This window comes from Cyprinus carpio, chromosome B5 (assembly GCF_018340385.1).
Source record: "Cyprinus carpio isolate SPL01 chromosome B5, ASM1834038v1, whole genome shotgun sequence".
In the NCBI taxonomy this organism is placed as follows: domain Eukaryota; kingdom Metazoa; phylum Chordata; class Actinopteri; order Cypriniformes; family Cyprinidae; genus Cyprinus; species Cyprinus carpio.
The window spans coordinates 10,784,639-10,802,992 of NC_056601.1; the positions used below are offsets into that span (position 1 = coordinate 10,784,639).

General features: G+C 35.8%; 1 protein-coding gene across 6 annotated transcripts in view; it reads right to left on the reverse strand.

Annotated features, from left to right (window-relative positions):
* LOC109062969 (F-BAR domain only protein 2) overlaps positions 1-18,354 on the reverse strand; it is a 38,305-nt gene that overhangs the window by 7,095 nt on the left and 12,856 nt on the right. For 2 of the 6 annotated variants that reach the window (XM_042724267.1, XM_042724265.1), the window contains exons 6-19: positions 18,105-18,209; positions 17,126-17,224; positions 14,209-14,305; positions 10,037-10,081; positions 9,684-9,753; positions 9,383-9,407; positions 9,105-9,161; positions 8,845-8,902; positions 8,297-8,472; positions 5,539-5,563; positions 4,388-4,432; positions 3,687-3,732; positions 3,504-3,583; positions 471-992 (exon numbers count right to left, since the gene is read on the reverse strand). In XM_042724267.1, coding sequence (XP_042580201.1) covers positions 471-992; positions 3,504-3,583; positions 3,687-3,732; positions 4,388-4,432; positions 5,539-5,563; positions 8,297-8,472; positions 8,845-8,902; positions 9,105-9,161; positions 9,383-9,407; positions 9,684-9,753; positions 10,037-10,081; positions 14,209-14,305; positions 17,126-17,224; positions 18,105-18,209 — 1,450 coding nt within the window. The remainder of the gene's footprint in view (positions 1-470; positions 993-3,503; positions 3,584-3,686; positions 3,733-4,387; positions 4,433-5,538; positions 5,564-8,296; positions 8,473-8,844; positions 8,903-9,104; positions 9,162-9,382; positions 9,408-9,683; positions 9,754-10,036; positions 10,082-14,208; positions 14,306-17,125; positions 17,225-18,104; positions 18,210-18,354) is intronic. The other 4 variants (XM_042724269.1, XM_042724271.1, XM_042724266.1 and 1 more) reach the window with 3 other exon arrangements.

Sequence of the window (18,354 nt, forward strand, 5' to 3'; positions counted from 1 at the left end):
CTGAGTTTGTTTGTGTAGGTGAACCAAAATAACATATACATATACATATATATATATATATATATATATATATATATATATATATATATATATATACACATACACTGTATAAAACAAACTAAACTTATCAAACTAAACTTGGGCCAAACACTTTCTTACTGCATCCAGCTAAAGAGTAATTATGACTATGATGGCTTACAGGTTGGTTACAGTTGTATTACTTAAATCAATAATTAATGCAGAAATGCAAAAATAAAATATACATTTTCACCAATCAATCAAAAAATGTAAAATAAAATTCTAACTGGGGGTGGGGGGGGGGTAAATAAATAAAAACCAAATCAGTTACATTAAATGAAAACAAGTTACATAAAAAATTAGGTTTGTTAAATGCACAGTACATATCTCACTGTCATGTAGCCATGGGACAGTGTTTGAACATGCTTAGAACTCTCATTCCTCAATATTACCATCCTGCATGGGTCGAGCTGGTGCTTCCTTTAGAGAGGGGGCACTCCCCTCTCTCCCAAAGCTGCCAAATGGGTCAACAGGCTCTCTGGAGAAAAGCTTGGGCTGGTGAGAAACAGGCACTGACCGAGGCCTTGCTGGTTGATGGGACAGTCCACGACATGGCACAAAGGCATCATTAAAGGCAATCCACTGGCCCTGGGCCCAGGACGAAAGTGCATCTGGACCAGTGACGGGAGCACTGAGAGGGGGCTTGTGGGTAGCATAGTCCTTAGGAGCAGCCTGCAGGGCTGGAGGCACACTCATAGCTCGAGCTGGGCCAGGGGCGAGGGGAGCAACAGCCTCGTCAGGGAGCTTCCGAGGAGAGGTGGAGGGAGGAGAGGAGAGAACAGGGAACGGCGGAGTGCACGGCTTGGCAAGACCGGCAGGAGGAGGGAGTTTAGAGGGAAGGGAGAAAGCAGGAGCCTCGGTAATCTCAAGACTGACTGCTGAAGGAGAGGTGGGCTCCGACTGTAAATCCACTTCTGTTACAGGGGTCATCAGAAAGAAAAGAGTAATGCACGGTTGAAAAAAAAAAATATCCCACATACTGACAGGCATGTTGAAAAGACTACATGGAGGAAATGAAAAAAAAAATAGGAAAAAGCACAGAAGATCTAAGTTGAATATGGAATACAGCTCAATATTTCACATAACTACATTAAAAAATGTCCTATTTTAAACCAAAACTAGGAAAAATACACCTTTTTAAAGAATCAGTGAAAATAATCAATATATATATATATATATATATATATATACAATTTAAAGTAAATTATAAGTATACAATTATTTTAAAAAAGTAATAAAAATGAAAAGAGAAATTAACAAAAAATATAAATGACATTTTTAAAATAAAGCAATACTTTAAGTGTGAATAGAAATTATAAAAAAAAAAATTATGGTCAGAATATTGTGGAATCCTACTGAAATATGTATTTTTAAAGATCCCTAAAAATCATATAACAAAATGGTGATCGAAAGCAAACTACCAGCTAAACTTCAAGCACCTCTGTCAGTCCCAACTAACACAAATGCATAAAATAAAATACTATAACATAATTGAGTTGAAAATATATTGTCACATAACATTGTTAAAAGGTCTGGGTCAGTGTGTAAATTCTGTACTCACTCTTATGTTGCTTCATTGAGTAAATGATGAACTTTTTTTTTACATTTATGTAAACTTTAGCACAGTGAAGTGTGGCTCTGTTGAAAATACTCATATTCACAGATACATCTCTTAGAAATATTAGGGGTGAGTTCAAGCAAAACATTCCAATCATCACTCACATTTTTGCCTATTTTGAGCAATTAGGGTCAGAATCTGTTATGGAAAGAGTTTTATTCTGACGATCAAACCGCAAGCATGGGCAATAGCATTACCTGGGTCTTCAAAAACCTCATCATTTAACTGCAGTGGGAGAGATGTAGGGAAAGATGCTAAGAAGAGAGAAGCCAGGTCTGAGAAACAACAAAAAGCGTTGAACAAATACAAAGAAAGAGAAAATAAAAGGAAATCAATATAAATAAGGCTCAATTAAAACATATTAAAACACATGAAAGAAACAACACTAATCAAAAGCCAAAAAAGAAAAACCTAAATAGCACAATAGCTCACAGCAGCGGAAAAAAAAAGCAAAAATGCAAGTGCGATACCTCGCTATGTTACTCACGTCCTATATCCTCTTCACTGCTCTTTTTGTTCCTTTGCCAGGTCAGACCCATAACAAGATCATGTTTGACAATGTCTGTGACATGGGGACTCCAAACTCCGCCCTCTGACCTCTGAAGGTGCCAATTAACTCTGGATTACGATTGGCCCTCGCAGCTAAGGTCAGAGCTTGAATGACGGGTTGGCTTTTTTTAGTGACTGCATTGAGTGGCTTAGCAAGAAAAGCGCTCACTTGTTTGCAAACGAATATAACCTTAACCCTAGAATTTACCCACAATATATTTTCCAAAATAAAGGATTACAACATATAATTAAAAAGTCTAAAACATTTTCTATAAAATAATTAATAGCCACAAAAGAAATGTGTATATGACATACTGTCAATTCTGTGAAAATTAAATTGGGTTAAGATAAATATCAACTGCACCATTCTCCAAGATATGGAAGCTCCTAATTCCCAGATGCGAAAATAACATTTCATTTCAACAATCAAGGTCAAGAGCTAAGGAGAGGGAGACGCGTAGAGCATGAGGGAGCACACACACTATAATCACGGCATACACAGGGGGCTTTTCTTTGTAACACAAGGGCACATTTTTGTGTAGATGCCATAATTTGCGTTGAGAAATACAAATATCAGTTAACAACTGAGATATATTTTTAAAACACCCATTCTGTAATTCCAAAATGTAAAAAATACAAAAACAAAAATAAACAAAAATAAAAATAAACAAACCAGCAAATTAGAAACAAAGAAACAAACAACCACAACAACAAAAAAAATCCCATGGTATTCACAAAAGATTTCATACTAAAGCAGAGGACAGACTGAGTGATATACTGTATGAAGTCGCTGTGGGATACGAGGGTTTCCGTGACAACAGCAGCCTGAGCAAGCTCTCTAGAGGAGACTGTTGTGGACTGGAAAAGCCCAGACACTTTCAGCAGCCTGTAAGCATCATCAATAATGAAGGAGGTCAGACCTAAGACAAGCCTCCCAGAGGCTGGGGGATGGAGGGGTGAATGACTTACGACTGTCTGCCTGTACAGTGTGTGTGTGTGTGTGTGTGTGTGTGTGTATGTGTGTGGTCGATGAAGAACGTTCTGACTCCATTACTGTCAAGCTGAACTCTGTCATTAAGATGCTGACCCTGAGACATGTTTTAAATATAAATATTACTTGTAAACACTTGTGTGTGTGTAATATATATACACAAACACACATACACATGTTCTTTTGTACAGTTTATGTAAGATATAACACCTTGGATTTGGAATGATAAATTATGTCTATTTGCTGTATTACAACAGACAGAGTTACCTGATAAGTGGGGTATAGAGGAGCTGGAGCTGGTTGGGACAAATGGATCCAAAGACAGCAGGTCATTACTGGCTAATCTACTGTTTGAAGAAAAAAAAACATGACAGTTGTACAACTAAGTGAATAACAGGTAACAATGTTTTCCAAATAGAGTGACAGGGTTAACAGTGAAGCTTCTCTTACTCATTAAAGGATGTCTGCGGTATCTTGGGTCGTGTCAGTTCATCACCTGTAAAACAATGAGAACACACACAAATGAGTCATGGGGCAACTCTTCAGGCTTCATGATTAGGCCTTGATTTAAAATGCAACTCATGTGTTTCATGAAGTAAAAATGACATTAACAAATTAAATACTAGAATGTTAAGAGAAAAACTATTGTTGGATGCCAGATTAAAAAAACAAAAAAAAACAAAAAAAAAACAATAGGGAAGCCAGAAAATAAACTGCAGCAGTCATTTGGTTGAGCGGGGATAGTGTTTCTGACCATGAAGTGCCATGTCAACTGGTAATAAGTTGAGTACTACATGAGACACATGTTCTTGCAACCCCATTTATCACAGGTCAAGCATCAAATACATACATTTAAAATGACATGCTATAAATGTTCTGCATAGTACATTTTAAATGCTACATATTTGAGATCAAATCCCAAAGACATACAGTGTATTATACACAAAGAACAAATGACAGTGTTAAAAGACAACAGATTAAATTAGTTACCAATGGTAATTTTAGTACAAATATTTTTTTTTTTTAGATTGCACATTTTTTTTTTTTTTTTTTTAATTTATTTATTTTTTAGCTTCAACGGAATCCCTCATTCCCACCAACACAAATGCAACTTCAGACCAAAAGAGTTTTGCTACACTCAGCAGACTCACCTGACTTTGGTTTTATAGCAGGGAATGTTTGTTGTCGTGTCATTCCTACAGCAAGTATGTGTGAGATCCACATTTACAATAACATTCAGTACTGAATATTCTTTAGTTTATTTTAAGTCACCCAGGTGCCGCATAAGAAATATATCTGTATATATATGTATGGTATCAGTTTACTATTTAGAACACCTTTTGCAGTCATCCAATGCTCATTAAAATTTTTAAAAATCTAAATTTAATAACATTGATAAATGTATTCTTTAATAAATCTCAAAATAAACATCTATATAATGTCATGATGTTTAAAGTCAATTGTGGCTTTTAAATCAACATGTTTTTTAGTGTTTTATTTATTTATCACACAAAACAGCATCATTTTTTTGGCCGTTTATCAGTTATATGCCATAACCTGAAAAGGACATTTTGGCTCGACACCAATAACCCATAAAATCAGTTTGTAAAAAGAAATTAAACATGGTTCTCTTAAAACTTATAAACAGAATACTTTTGTGATTCCTGAAATAGCATCTTGGTGTGATTTCAGATAAAACATAACATCTATTGGATTAAAGGACTTATCAGATAAAATGATCTGCCAGACCTTATCATTTTCAGCACGTGCAAGAGGTTTGCGGTAAATGCGTTCTTTGAAGAAATGTTTGCCGTTCCAGTGCAAGAATAACAAAACATTTCTACTGTAAGCTCAATTACTGTCTTATGGATTTAAAGTATGTAAAACTTTCCTGGGAGGTTGAAATCGTCGCTCTTGATGTGAGAACATGCCGCAGTGTAAACACTACATTCTGGCATGCATCTGTGTTCGTTTAAGCCACAATTTACTGGAAAAATGTAAAATTATGATGGATAGAAAAACATAAACACACAATTAAGCAGTTAATCTTGCTCATGGCTTAAGGAGGCAACGCTGTGCTACTCAGATGAGGAAAAAATGGGAGATGATGTTTATTTTCTCATGGGATGAGTTGGCTTTGGAGGGGTCACCGGAGCGAGATGAAGGAGGCTTGACGAGAAACGTCACGGCCAAGAAAAACTAAAAAGAGAAGTCAAAATGGCAGGCACTCTCCAGAGCCAAACCTTCAGAGTGACAGAGGGATGGAGGGAGGATGAAAAAAAAAAAAGAGAGGAATACTCACTGGATTGGTTCTTCTTCATATGAACCTGGAAATGAAAACAGGCTTTTATTAATGAGCGTGAGAGGAGTTATGTAAACAGCAGAAGACATGAAGTGAATAGATATTGGCCTCACAGGACGACACGCGCACACACACACACACACACACACACACAAGAAGAATGAGCAGAGAACCGCTCTATTGAGATTACATATCCAAACCATAAGTTCTGCATCAATATTCTGCAGGCAGTCTAAACACGAGAAAATGAGTGGCAGAGAATCCAACCAAATTCACTACCGGGATTGTTTTGAGGCTGAGAAATGTCAACAAGAGTCAACTAGCAAAACGGCAACAAATGCACAAAGATGGGAAGGCTTAGTTTATTGTGTATTCAAAGTGACTCATATGCAGCATCTCTGCCCGAAACTCTGTCAGAGTGGATGGAAAGAAATCTCACTTGTTTTTGGTGTGTTTGATGAAAAGAAACACATCAGAACATCAACGTATGGACCATAAATGTAAAAAGAAAAACTGTGGAAACACAAACAAACACACGCATGCATACAAACAGACATGCATGCAAGGCAGGGTTTAGTCCCATAGGCAGAGAGTGGCAAATGGGTTCAATTACAGCACCCAGGCCACACACCCGCCAACGAAAAAGAGAGAGAGAGCACACATGAAGGGAAAAAGAGACAACAGAAGACTAGGGGAAATGGAAATGGAAAGCTCAATAATACCAATAATCTACAACAGATGACATGGCATTCGTCATCACCTAGATTTCCTGACTTAACCAAAACTACATAAAACATATCCGCCTAAAAATGAAACAAACAGGGCAATGAAAAGAAAGGAGACTGAGACGGAAAGGAAACAAAACTCTGATATGAGACACAAAGACAAATGTTCAGTATGGTGAACGGAGTTTTTGTGATGTGTAAATATTTCAGAGGTTAATCTGAGTGATTACTGAGCACATTTGGGGCAAAACAGAAAGCTCAAGCCTGGTGAAATGAATGATGAAGAGCCTCTCTAAAAGATGTGTGTTAATCCATCTCAAACAGAGCAAACAGAGGCGGCAGCGAAGGTGTCTAAAGTAAACTGTCGCCCCGGCTGTGCTCACTGAAAACACAAGCTGGCACTTGTGAGGATGTGTTATTGTAGAAATACATCACTCTGTCATCTCAAAGCGTCACAACGAGACGAAGAGCGAGGGATGCGGAGAGAGAATGTAAAACACACAAAAGGGTGAAACTGAGCAGTAGGACACATGAAATCTTGGACAAAGAGAAATCACAGTTACAAACGATGTTACTGATAACTAACCTAACCAATTTGTTTTTATTCTGTCCATAACACAGCTAATGTTCATCAGCCAATACAAATACGCTATCATTCAAAGTTTGGTTCAAACAATTTGTTTTAAATGTTTATTAAAATAAGGCTGCATTTATGTGAACAAAAATATTGTGAAATATTGTTACAATTTAAAATGTCTATTTTCAACTTTTCTATTTTAATTTGTGTGATGTGATTTAAAGCCAAATTTTTTAGCAGCCATCACTTTAGTCTTTAGTGTCACATGATGTTTCACAAATCATTCTGTATATGCTTATCTGATGCTCAAGAGATATTTCTTATTATTATGATTAATGATGAAAGTGCATAATATTTTTGTAGAATTTGGATTCTTTGATAAATACAAAATTCAAAATAACAGCATTTATCTTATATAAATCTTTTTTAACATTAATGTCTTTACTGTTACTTTTGATCAATTTAATGCATCCTCGATTAATAAAATGATTAACTTTTATTCAAAAGAAAAGGAAGAAAGCTGCAAACCATTCACAAGAATCAGGGATGTTTTGTTTATTTTTAACCAATTAGCTCTGAACATGTCAAGACATTGGTTGCCTAAAAACTATTAAACTAAACTTTTATTTTATGGACACAGCTTTTGCATTCATGAGCCTTTGTGTGTGTGTGTGTGCGTTTACCTACATGATCTTACTCATTAGAAACAGAGTCCCTTCCGTGCTTCCTGTGGTGAGATTTCAGGCAGGAAGTTGCATGGGTTTGTTTACCAACAGCACACACACACACACACACACAGATGGTCCACAGGCTCACAGTGTGTGCAAAAGGAACTGCTTGACCACACAACTGTACACGTGCACACACACACACACACACACACACACACACACACACACACACACACACACACACACACACACACACACACACACACTTCATTTATAACATTAAATGAAGGATAGCCGATCATCTTTGTGTGACGTCACCCATTATGTCATCGTGACTAACTGGGACACAGACACTTGAGATTAATTACATGTTCATTCCCTCGCTGGAAAATTCTAACGTCTGTTGGGCCAACACAATATTATTTTCAATGAGCTAGTTAAATCCTTATAATGACCACAGGTGCGTAACGAACACACACGCAAAATACAATTGCACTCAGGCGCACAAATCAGGATGGAGGAAAAAAAAAAGTGTGAATGCATTTAAAGCTTCTCTATGGACCGCCTGTAACGATCATAATCAAATAGTGCCCTCTAGTGTCTGCTGAGCCAACGGAGATTTTTGGGGGAAGAGATGAAGTGTGGGAAGCAGAAACATGACTGTAAATGATATCAACCAATCACAAGTCTCTTTGCTGAAGGTGTACAATCACCCTTTATAGAGGGAGACCAGCTTGCATTATTCTGTGCATGAATGAATGAATGCTGTGTGAGGCGTCTCTTACGGCAGGGGTGGGTGAGAGCGTGATGTTTCCAATGGAGGCCTTCAGCTCGTCGATGGTGGCTTTGTGCTGGTGTGTGCCATTGTTTGTCTGCACGGGTTTGATCTGGACGTGGAATTTTCTTGGCTCGTCCTCATCTTCTGAGTCACTGGATGAATAAAAGGAGTTCTCTTTGGCATGTGATCAGAATCGTTAAGGAAAATGGATGTGGGGGCATGACCATTTGTCTATAGTATCATGGGCTAAGAAGATCAGATTGTGTATTTTATTTGAAAATATTCTAATCCACACAGAGCGATGACATAGCTTTGGTAAAGAAAAAAAAACAAAAGAAAATCTGATGGGAAGGAATGACTTGGCAGCGATTCAGATAAAAGTGCAACAAAGAAAGTTATCACACTATGTTCTCGAGCCAAAAAAAAGTGTTCAGAGTTTACACTGAGTAGAGGCGATGAAAGAGATGAAAATGTTTCTGTGGCCGAGATGAAACTGTGTGTGTGTGTGTGTGAGGGATGGGGAGAATGGAAGAGATGGATCTGGAGTGAGGATATCATTCTCGTTGACTTCTGGTCGGATACAGAAGCCCTCTTCGTCCAGCTGAGGCACATTCTGCAGAAAAACACAGAACACACCGCAGACAAAAAAATCCTATTATTCACACTCTTCAATACATCACAACACGAGGAGAGTCCGACTGAGGTAAAATACACTATTGTTAGCAATATCGCAAGAAGTATGTACACTATGTTGTCTTTACTTAACATTGTAAGAATTATAGACAATCCTTCAACAACATTAGGTCACCACTCACGGCGTTATGAAGATCTATAGCACCGTAGAAACCCGGGGGAGCTCCGTTGGAAGCGTTCTGAAAGAAAGACGAACAAAAGGAGCACTGTGGGTGCGACTCAAATGGAGTTTCTCCAAAATAACAAGAAAGAGCATACTTTGATCAGAAGAAATGGCTTTCATGTTATGAAATGACAGGCTTTGTATTAAAACATTCAAAATATGAATAATTTTCTTCAGTAATAATGATAATAAACAAAATTATTAATTGTATAGGAAAAAAGAAAAGCGTATACTCACAACTGCTTCTACTTCAGCCGATTCACTATTCAAGATGGAGAAAAGCTTATTAGAGAATAATACTTCATTTTACCACAAATGCAAAATTACTATGCAAATATAAGTTATTATAATTACTCAAACACAGTAATTATTGCTCTAAATTGCAAAAACTCTCCATAGCAAAAATGGGTTTACTTCTCTCAACCTTCTCTCAGGTTTTGTCAAATAAAATTACCTTTGAGAATTAAAAATAATAGTTTAATTCTTTAAATGCATAAAGAGCAAGTGAGATCACATTAAAGTAAAAGTCAACACTTACGTGGAATCTGTGTCTTTATCTTTCCGTCGGCCTGGTATGGCAAAAGTTTTCCTTTTTCTGGGTTTTGCACCTAAACAGACATAAGCAATGATTATCACAAATCTAGACAAATACTGAAACACATCCTAAAATAGATATTATGCTGTTTAACAGAACACAAAGGATATAAAACTAAAATTCTAAGTAAATTGTTATAAAAAGATGTAATCAGAGATATTAAAGGGAACTTATATTTTTTTTATACTTTTCCTACATATATATATATATATATACATACATACATACATATATATATATATACATATATATATATAAAAACCCAAAATGGAACGGAGAGAAAAATTAATGCAGACCTTCTGTGGCTATTGAGACATTACATTCCTCAAATTCAATGGGCCCTGTAATGACAACAGACAAACAAATACAAATGATTGAAGGGATGTCCTGTTACAGTATCTTGAAATCAAGAATTATGATATGGTGTAATATTTAATATTAAAACTGTTTTGTTTTTATAGCGTGTCATAAAATCATGCACATAACTCCACAAAAACAGTGACACACACACACACACACACACACACACACACACACACACACACACACACACACATACACTAGCGGTCTGGTGACAATCAGCATGATCTGACTTCTCCTTTAAGCCAAAGCATTTAGTTCGCAGCCAGCATACAACACACTAATAGATGCGCACACACACACAAATGCTTGGAAGCACTTCTGATTTTAACCTCAGAAATCAAATAAACACACAAATCCAACACAATGACGTGTAGCATTGATAACACTCAGTCAAATGCTGTACACTAGCCCACACTGAAAATATGAATGCACAGACTTGCTGCAAAAGACAACACACTGCATGCTTCATTTCTTGCTTATCAATTTTGCATATTTACCTCCAAGCTTTTACACTTTCAACATGACCTATTTCTACACTGACACATGGGTGAAGGGATTTAAGCAAACAAACTCTGCCATTTTCACTGTATTTCGCTTCTTAGGGTTTTAGCAGTCATGACCTAACAACATGTCAGCCAAGTTTTTATTTCAAAGTGAAGTTAAAACGCAGAATAACAGGATACAAAATGAAATCTAATTTTAATCTTACTAACCTCAGTTGGTTTGGCTATAGATTCTCAATAAATACCCTGAGCAGCATATAAATATTAATTCTGTGCTTTCGTGACTGGCCGTAAAGAGAGGAGAGATGCCCCTCAGTGCTCTAAGAGCCCTTTAGAGCATGTTTTCTTTTGTGTTAATGCGCGTAAAAGCTAATGCTTGTCCAAGAAAACGAAAGACAGAATTTTACTACCACCAGACCCCAGCAAGAGAGCCCGGGGCGCTATTTTCATTGCACAAAAAAATGCCTTGACCTGAAAAAACAAAAGTGTGTGATATTTAACTCGAGCGGTTCAATAGAGTTTCCCTGGAGAACGGTGGCTGCGAGCGGACCTCATGTGCACTGTTCAGAGCAGTCACGACAGGCACACATCACACACGCTGACGTGGATACAGTATGACTGATCTACTCTACTGCACCAGATCACTTCACCCTTTTAGCTCTCTGTTTTTGTTTGTTTGAGATCATCTCTGATCAAACAATCTGAACTAAATGACACATACTGTAAGTTCACACACATACCCAAACACACACACAAAATAAAAGACCCACTTCAATTGAAATCATATTAAATATATCAAATTATTGGATTCATTTGAATTACACACTGTCTTATTAGGGATATAAACCTCTTATTATCACAAACATTTATTTGTTTTTACATAATTTGTTTTTGCTGTTATGTAAAAATTATGTGTAATATTTATAAACAAACTCTAACCTTCAGAAAAACTTTTGCATTTTTAAAAGAAAAACCTAAACATAACAAAATCAAAACAACTGGAAAAGAAAATGAAACAAACCAAACCAAAAAACAAAACAAAACAACAACAAAAAAAACACCAAACCAAACCAAACCAAAAATAAACAAAACAAAAAACAAAACCTTATCCTTCTAAGCACCTTCAAGTCAGAATTAGCTAAAATTTTCATCAAACGTGTCTTCAAATAATAGCCAAATTAGAAAGATGCACAAATCTGTAATATTTCATATTCATTACAACAAATCTGCAAGTTTGTCTAAACAGGTTTATAAAACCGGACAATGGAGATTAATCGCCAAGATTTCCATGCAGCTGCTTTCATCTAATTAGGTGATGTCAGGTGAGGGACGTGCAAATGACAACACTTCCAGGCTCCATCTAACAATATTTATGCACACAAATCCAAACATCAGACACAACAATGCCATCTAAACCCGGAAAAGGGTATTAGGTTTTGTTTAAACTCATGTAAGCAGACAGACTGCTTTGTTTACATGAACATGTGTGTATTTATGTGTGTGGGGGTTTATAGCAATACTTTGAGGAAACATTGCTGTGAAAATGTCCAGAGAAGTTAACTAGTTTTATTTATAATTAGTTTTATAAAAAAAAAAAAAAAAAAAAAAAGGTTTCTATTATGGCTGGTCTTTAGTAATTATAGTCAGAATTATTAAAACAACAGCAACAACAACGTCTAAGGTTTATTTAGATAGCTAGGTAAATATATGCTTTTGTGAATGCTCGTACACATGCATGTTTGTATATGAGAAGCGCATGCAGTCATGCATTAACTAAGGATGTTTTTTTTTTTAAATTGCATATGCTGAGCATGGGCTCTTGGATGGCGCAGCGAGGAGAGTTTGCGTGTCTGGCTGGCAGCCAGTTCACAGCCCAGCTGGAAATCACTGAACTGCTCTTGCAACCTCCCTACAGCCCAGCATGTCACTTCGGGATTGTTTCCGTGGTACAAAGTTTGTTCAACCTCTCTCTCTCTATACTGGTTAGGGCTGCTCTGATTTCATCAGTGTGCCACACAGGTTATTGCTCTGACAGCGGCGCAATCCCTAATGAACAGCTTGATATGGGGGAAGGAATGTTTTGTTGACCAAAACAGTTTTTAGTCTCAATTAATTCTGCTGTCAAAACAAATGAAGGGCAACCAAAAGCCTGAAACTCCAGTTTAGACCCCTGTGGATATAAAGTTTAACTGGGCTACCTGTGTATGGAATATTATATATACACACACTTATACATACAGTACATACATACATTAGTACCATTTTGATATTTTGGTAAGTTTTTTTTAATGAAATTAATTTTATTCTGCAAAGACAAATTAAGTTGATAAAATTAAGTTAAAAAAAAATGACAGTTAGAAAATTATTTTCTTTCAAATAACTGTTTTTGAATTTTTTTATTATTAAAAATATTAAGCAGAACAACTATTAACATTGATGATAAGACATATTTCTTGGGCACCAAATCAGCATATTAGAAAGATTTCTGAAGGATAATGTGACACTAAGGCATTCAGCAAATAAATTAGGAATAAATATTCAAGAATAAATTACATGCATTAATAAAATACATAAAATATATTAAATTGAAAAACTGAAAATAGTTATTTTAAATAAAAAACCTTAAATGTTAATGAGTGTTAATTAGATTAACTGTGTTGTATTATAAGTAGTGCTTAACGATTAATCGCAATTAATGACATCAAAAATAAAAGTTTGTTTACATAATATATGTGTGTACCATGTATATTTATTATAAATACATTTAGACACACACACACACACACAGCATATATTTTGAAAAATATTTACATGTATTTACATGCATATATTTATATTCATAAAATATATATTATTATATAAATATATTTAATATATAAATGTAACCTATTTTTCTTAAATACATGCATGTGTGTATTTATATATATACATAATAAATATACACAGTACATACACATATACTATGTAAACAAAAACTTTTATTTTGGATGCGATTAATCGCGATTAATCGTTTGACAGCACTAATTATAAGTATCTAGTGTACAACATTTATACCGTTAATATAATTGCTGGTTAAACTGGTTTAATTATGCCCCACACCTCTTTAGCTTCAAGCAAAATTATATTCTCTAAGTGAAATGCAAAAAAACTTCCACCCTGTGAAAGGAGGGAGAAGCAGGAGGTTAAACGAAAGATCACGGAGGAATAAGTGAGGAAAAATAGCAAGAACACAGGGGGAAGTGTAGCCGTGTCAACCTCTATCAATTTCTAGTGGCTTAATCTTATGTAAAGTTGGGCAAGCTTGACATTCCACTTAGCATGTGACGCTAGCATTAGCATGTGGCAGCCAGTGCTTGCTGAGACCAGGGCTGAAAACCCCTGTAAGGGTCAGAGCTCCACAAATCCTCCAGTGTAAACTCCACCGTGCTACAGCAGTCAAGTCAAATATTCTCCATTTGTGGGTTTACAGTGCAGACTAACACTCATTTTCATCATTAAGTCAGTTGGTTATGAACTCATGACCAGTCTTATTAATAATATCAAGAGCAAAGTATTTCAGTGCCAGAGGTTAATGCCGTGTGTGAGAGATTTAGCTGTGTTACCTGGTCTCTCTTTGCCAGTTCCTTTGCTTTCTGCCAGTTTCTGTATGAGGCTCTCAACAGAAGTGTTCTCCATGTTTTTCACAAACTCTTCTTGGACTTAAAAATAATAAAACATAAAAAAACATTAGATGCACTAATTCAGTATGTTCACTGTGACAACATAGCAAAGAGTATATAATAAAAGTACACTTGTATGTTAATGCAGTAGACATATAATGGGTATTAAAGCATGAAAAGCATCAATTATCTTTATTGGTTCCGTAGAAACATATTTTAGATTTATTAGGTTTATGTTATGTTACCCTTTAGAGTACCATATAACACATTTGGTTTAGTTAAAATCAACATGTTAAAAAGTAACATGTTTATTCATAAATTTTAAGATAGATAAACTTATGTTCATTTAGAAAACTTAAATGTACTAATACATGTAAAATTAACATTAACTGTGATTAATTAATGCTGTCAAAGTATTGTTAATTTTTTTATTTCATGTTAGGATTTATATTAAACTATGTTAACAAATCAAACCTTATGGTGACCACACATTTTTTGTGTGTTTCAACAAAACAAAAACAAACATCAGTAGGAAGATTAAAAGGATTTCTATCACAAACTGTATGTATGAATATTCAGTGTCCAATGGTACCAAAGGGGCCCAGTAAGCTCTTAAAAAGCCAGGAAAGACTAAGTGATGCTGACTGTACAACTGTACCAAGACTTTGTTCAGAATTGGCGGCATTTGGGTCTGAACTCACTTGACCGGGCAAAATAGGTCACAGACTGCTCACTCTTCAGAGCAGACTTTATGTCATTTGATAGTATGGTCATAACATGAAGGGAATGCTAAATAATGAGATATTTATGTTGCATATCATACGTGCAAGCTCCAAAGATTTTAAATGTGAACATCTCTCTGACAAACACTCCTACGTCTTCAACTGCTGTGCTCCTATTCTTCAATGAGTAGCAGTTGTAGCAGTGTGTGAAAAAATACATATACACAAATATACTACCATTCAAAAGCTTCAGAAGATTCAGTAAGATTTTTTTGGATATAAATTAATTATTTTACTCAGTAGTAATGTATTAATTCATGATCAAAAGTGACATTGAATTAAAATCTGGTGATATGGTCATCAGCGCTACATAATGTGTTATGATTACTGCCTTCACTCTGAGCGTTTCACCACATTACCAGCACTAGAGCTGTATCCCATGCAAGCAAGATTGAGATTTATTAAAAAGGATAGGGTTGAGAGCTAGGGCACGCAATGAGGATGTGACTAGTGACATTATTTCCCCAGGTGATCACTTTGACTGTCTCTGTTTTTATAGGCCTCAAGGTATGGTGACAAATGCAATATGTCTTCCACACATCTCCACTGCTGACGCAATGCTTAGCTTTCATAGCTGATGTGGTTTCACAGAGCACTTCATAAAGTGTTAGTCAGTTTGATTCAGGATCATTGTCCTTTTTGCCTGTTTGTGGACCAGAGGAGCTGATTGACATCATGTAAAGCTGTGTAAAAAATCTTCAATAAAATTTTTTTAAGCCATGAATCAAACCAACCAGATCTGAAACAGGGTTATAATAGTTTACAAATAAAACCATTTAATTAAAAAAACATTTATTATTTGAAACAAAGTAAATGTTAACAAATAAAATTTCCTACTTTCATTTAGTTTAACTTGATACACATTAAAAAAAAAAAAAAAAAACAAAAAAAACCTAAAATAATGGAAAAAAAATGAAAACTTTAAAAATAGTAATAAAATCTATAACAGTATTTTGAAGATACTAAAATAATAGCGCTCTGAAATGAATCACTTCACAAAAAAAGAAAAAGAAAAAAGACAAGATTAAGTGTCCCAGTGTCTTTTATGAGGTAAAAACAATTCTAGACTAAATTATGTAACTGAAAAAAAGGGGGAAAAAAAGATATATGTATCTGTATAGTATAACTTCATTTACTGCAAAATATTCAGATATTCAGTATACAAATATGTAAGTAAATTAAGAGTGTAGTGAAGGTGCTTCTTGGGAGAGGGTAGTGGGTCCAAGGGTTGTGTAGGACTTTACTGGGGATTTGGCAACTAAACACTTTTTATGATCTTGAAATCACTGACCATTATCTACACAGATGCATATACCATCACTTAACTGTCCCATAGCTTGTCTTTATTCATAGGTTTATGCACAATATCATTCAAGAATTTGGCCTAATCTCTTCTTTCAAAGATGCATGCCATTATTCCATTTACTTGCTCTTCCATTCAACTTCTAGATCCCGTTGTTACATTAAGATCTCAAAACTAATGTCATGTATAGCCGAACAGTGACACTAACTGTTGCATGAGCAAATGCTGCATTTGAAAGTAGATTCAACTCATATGTATGCAACAGAAACAGTATAAACATAATAACCACAGAGAAACTCAAATCTTATTTCTCCACGGGCTCAAAGCTGAACACAAGAGTGTGTGTGGTTAGGAGGAAGCCCAAACCAGAGCATGCAACAGTTCTGTGGTCAATAACCAGTAAAATGCCAAACAGAGACAGTTTTGCTGTGGGTGTGTAGAAATGCACATTCAGTTGCCTTCACGGAAATGTATTTCAGTGAATAAAAGGGTCTGCATATGTTATAAATCACTCTGAATTAGTGGCAATTGGTTTGCGGATTGATAAGGAAAAACTAATTAGACAGTCTCATGTTATGTAGTTCATTTCTGCTTATTTGACTTATGCACATTTAAGGAGCTCTGGCGCCCTCTACAGCTAAACAATGATACAACAGCCAGATCTCATAGACTTATTAATTCAGTGTTGCCAGACCTTTTCAGCATCGAAATTTATCACTGTTTCAGTTGTTTTGAGATTACTGGATAAGGACTGTGTGTGTATATCTCTGCTTACCTCTCCTATCTGTATGTGTGTCTCTTCCACAGACTGACAGTATGAATGGATAATCTCTTGCATACGCAGTACATGTTCCTCTTCAATGCCCTGGAATTTCTGTAGACATAAACACACAACCTTTCATTGACTTATCTTTCTGAAATGGTTCAAAAGCAGTTTAAAAATGGATAATACTAGTTTTAGTCAGTCTCGAAAAGTGAAGCTGAAAGCAGATGTTGGTAATGATAATTAATCAGACAGAATCTTTTTCCACAACAATCCTGTGTGTGAGTGTGTCTCTACATAAGACTCATTCTTATATTGTTGGCACAACTCTATGATTAGCCTATTTGGGTGGTCTGACTAGCTAAGAAGCGCATAACATGCACAAACACAGTGAAAATAAATATGCATGTGTGTATGTGGGATGTGTGTGTGTCAAGGATGGCTGCATGCCTGATTTGCTGTTTATGCTCCTCTCAGACTGACAGTAGGGTTTTAGAAGATTTAAGTGGAAGAGGAGAAAAAGATGAGGAAATGAGCGGAAACAAGATAATGACAGTATAAGTCAGAGCATGTGTGACCACAGGGAAAAAAACGTGTTTGTGCATGTGTGTGTGGATCATGTAAAGAAACATCAATAAAAAGCTTAAGCTTTTGTATGTTTGAGGACTCCATGGCTCTGATTTGGGACTGAAAAATAAGTGTGCAGGATGGGTAAGAGTGTTTCCTGAATTGAGTGTATCCAGCCCATGGGTTGTTTATAGATTTTATACATAATATATAAATAATTACTATATTTAATGTGTCTTATTAATTGAGTGTCTGGTATTAATATTGTTAATCCATATCAAGCTCTAATTAATATCATAAAAGCTCTAATAACTCAACAACATACAAATACGCATCACACACACACACACACACACACACACCCCCTGCAGAGACAATTAGCCACCTCAACAAACACACTCATGCACACTTCACACAGTCATACCTGTGCGGTTTCTGTCATTCTTTGCTCAAATTCTGTCTTTGCATTGGCATATTTCTCCACATATGACTTGTAGGTCTCTGTGGCTTTCTTGACCTTCAGTCCAGCCTGCAAACAACAAACAAAACAAACAGAGAGAGATTTACATATGAAGAGTTCCAATGCAAACGCCTCTAAAAGCCATCTCGGTCAAAAATGAGATAACGATACTGAGTGAATGCTCTCCACACATAGTATACTGTATGTTCATCAA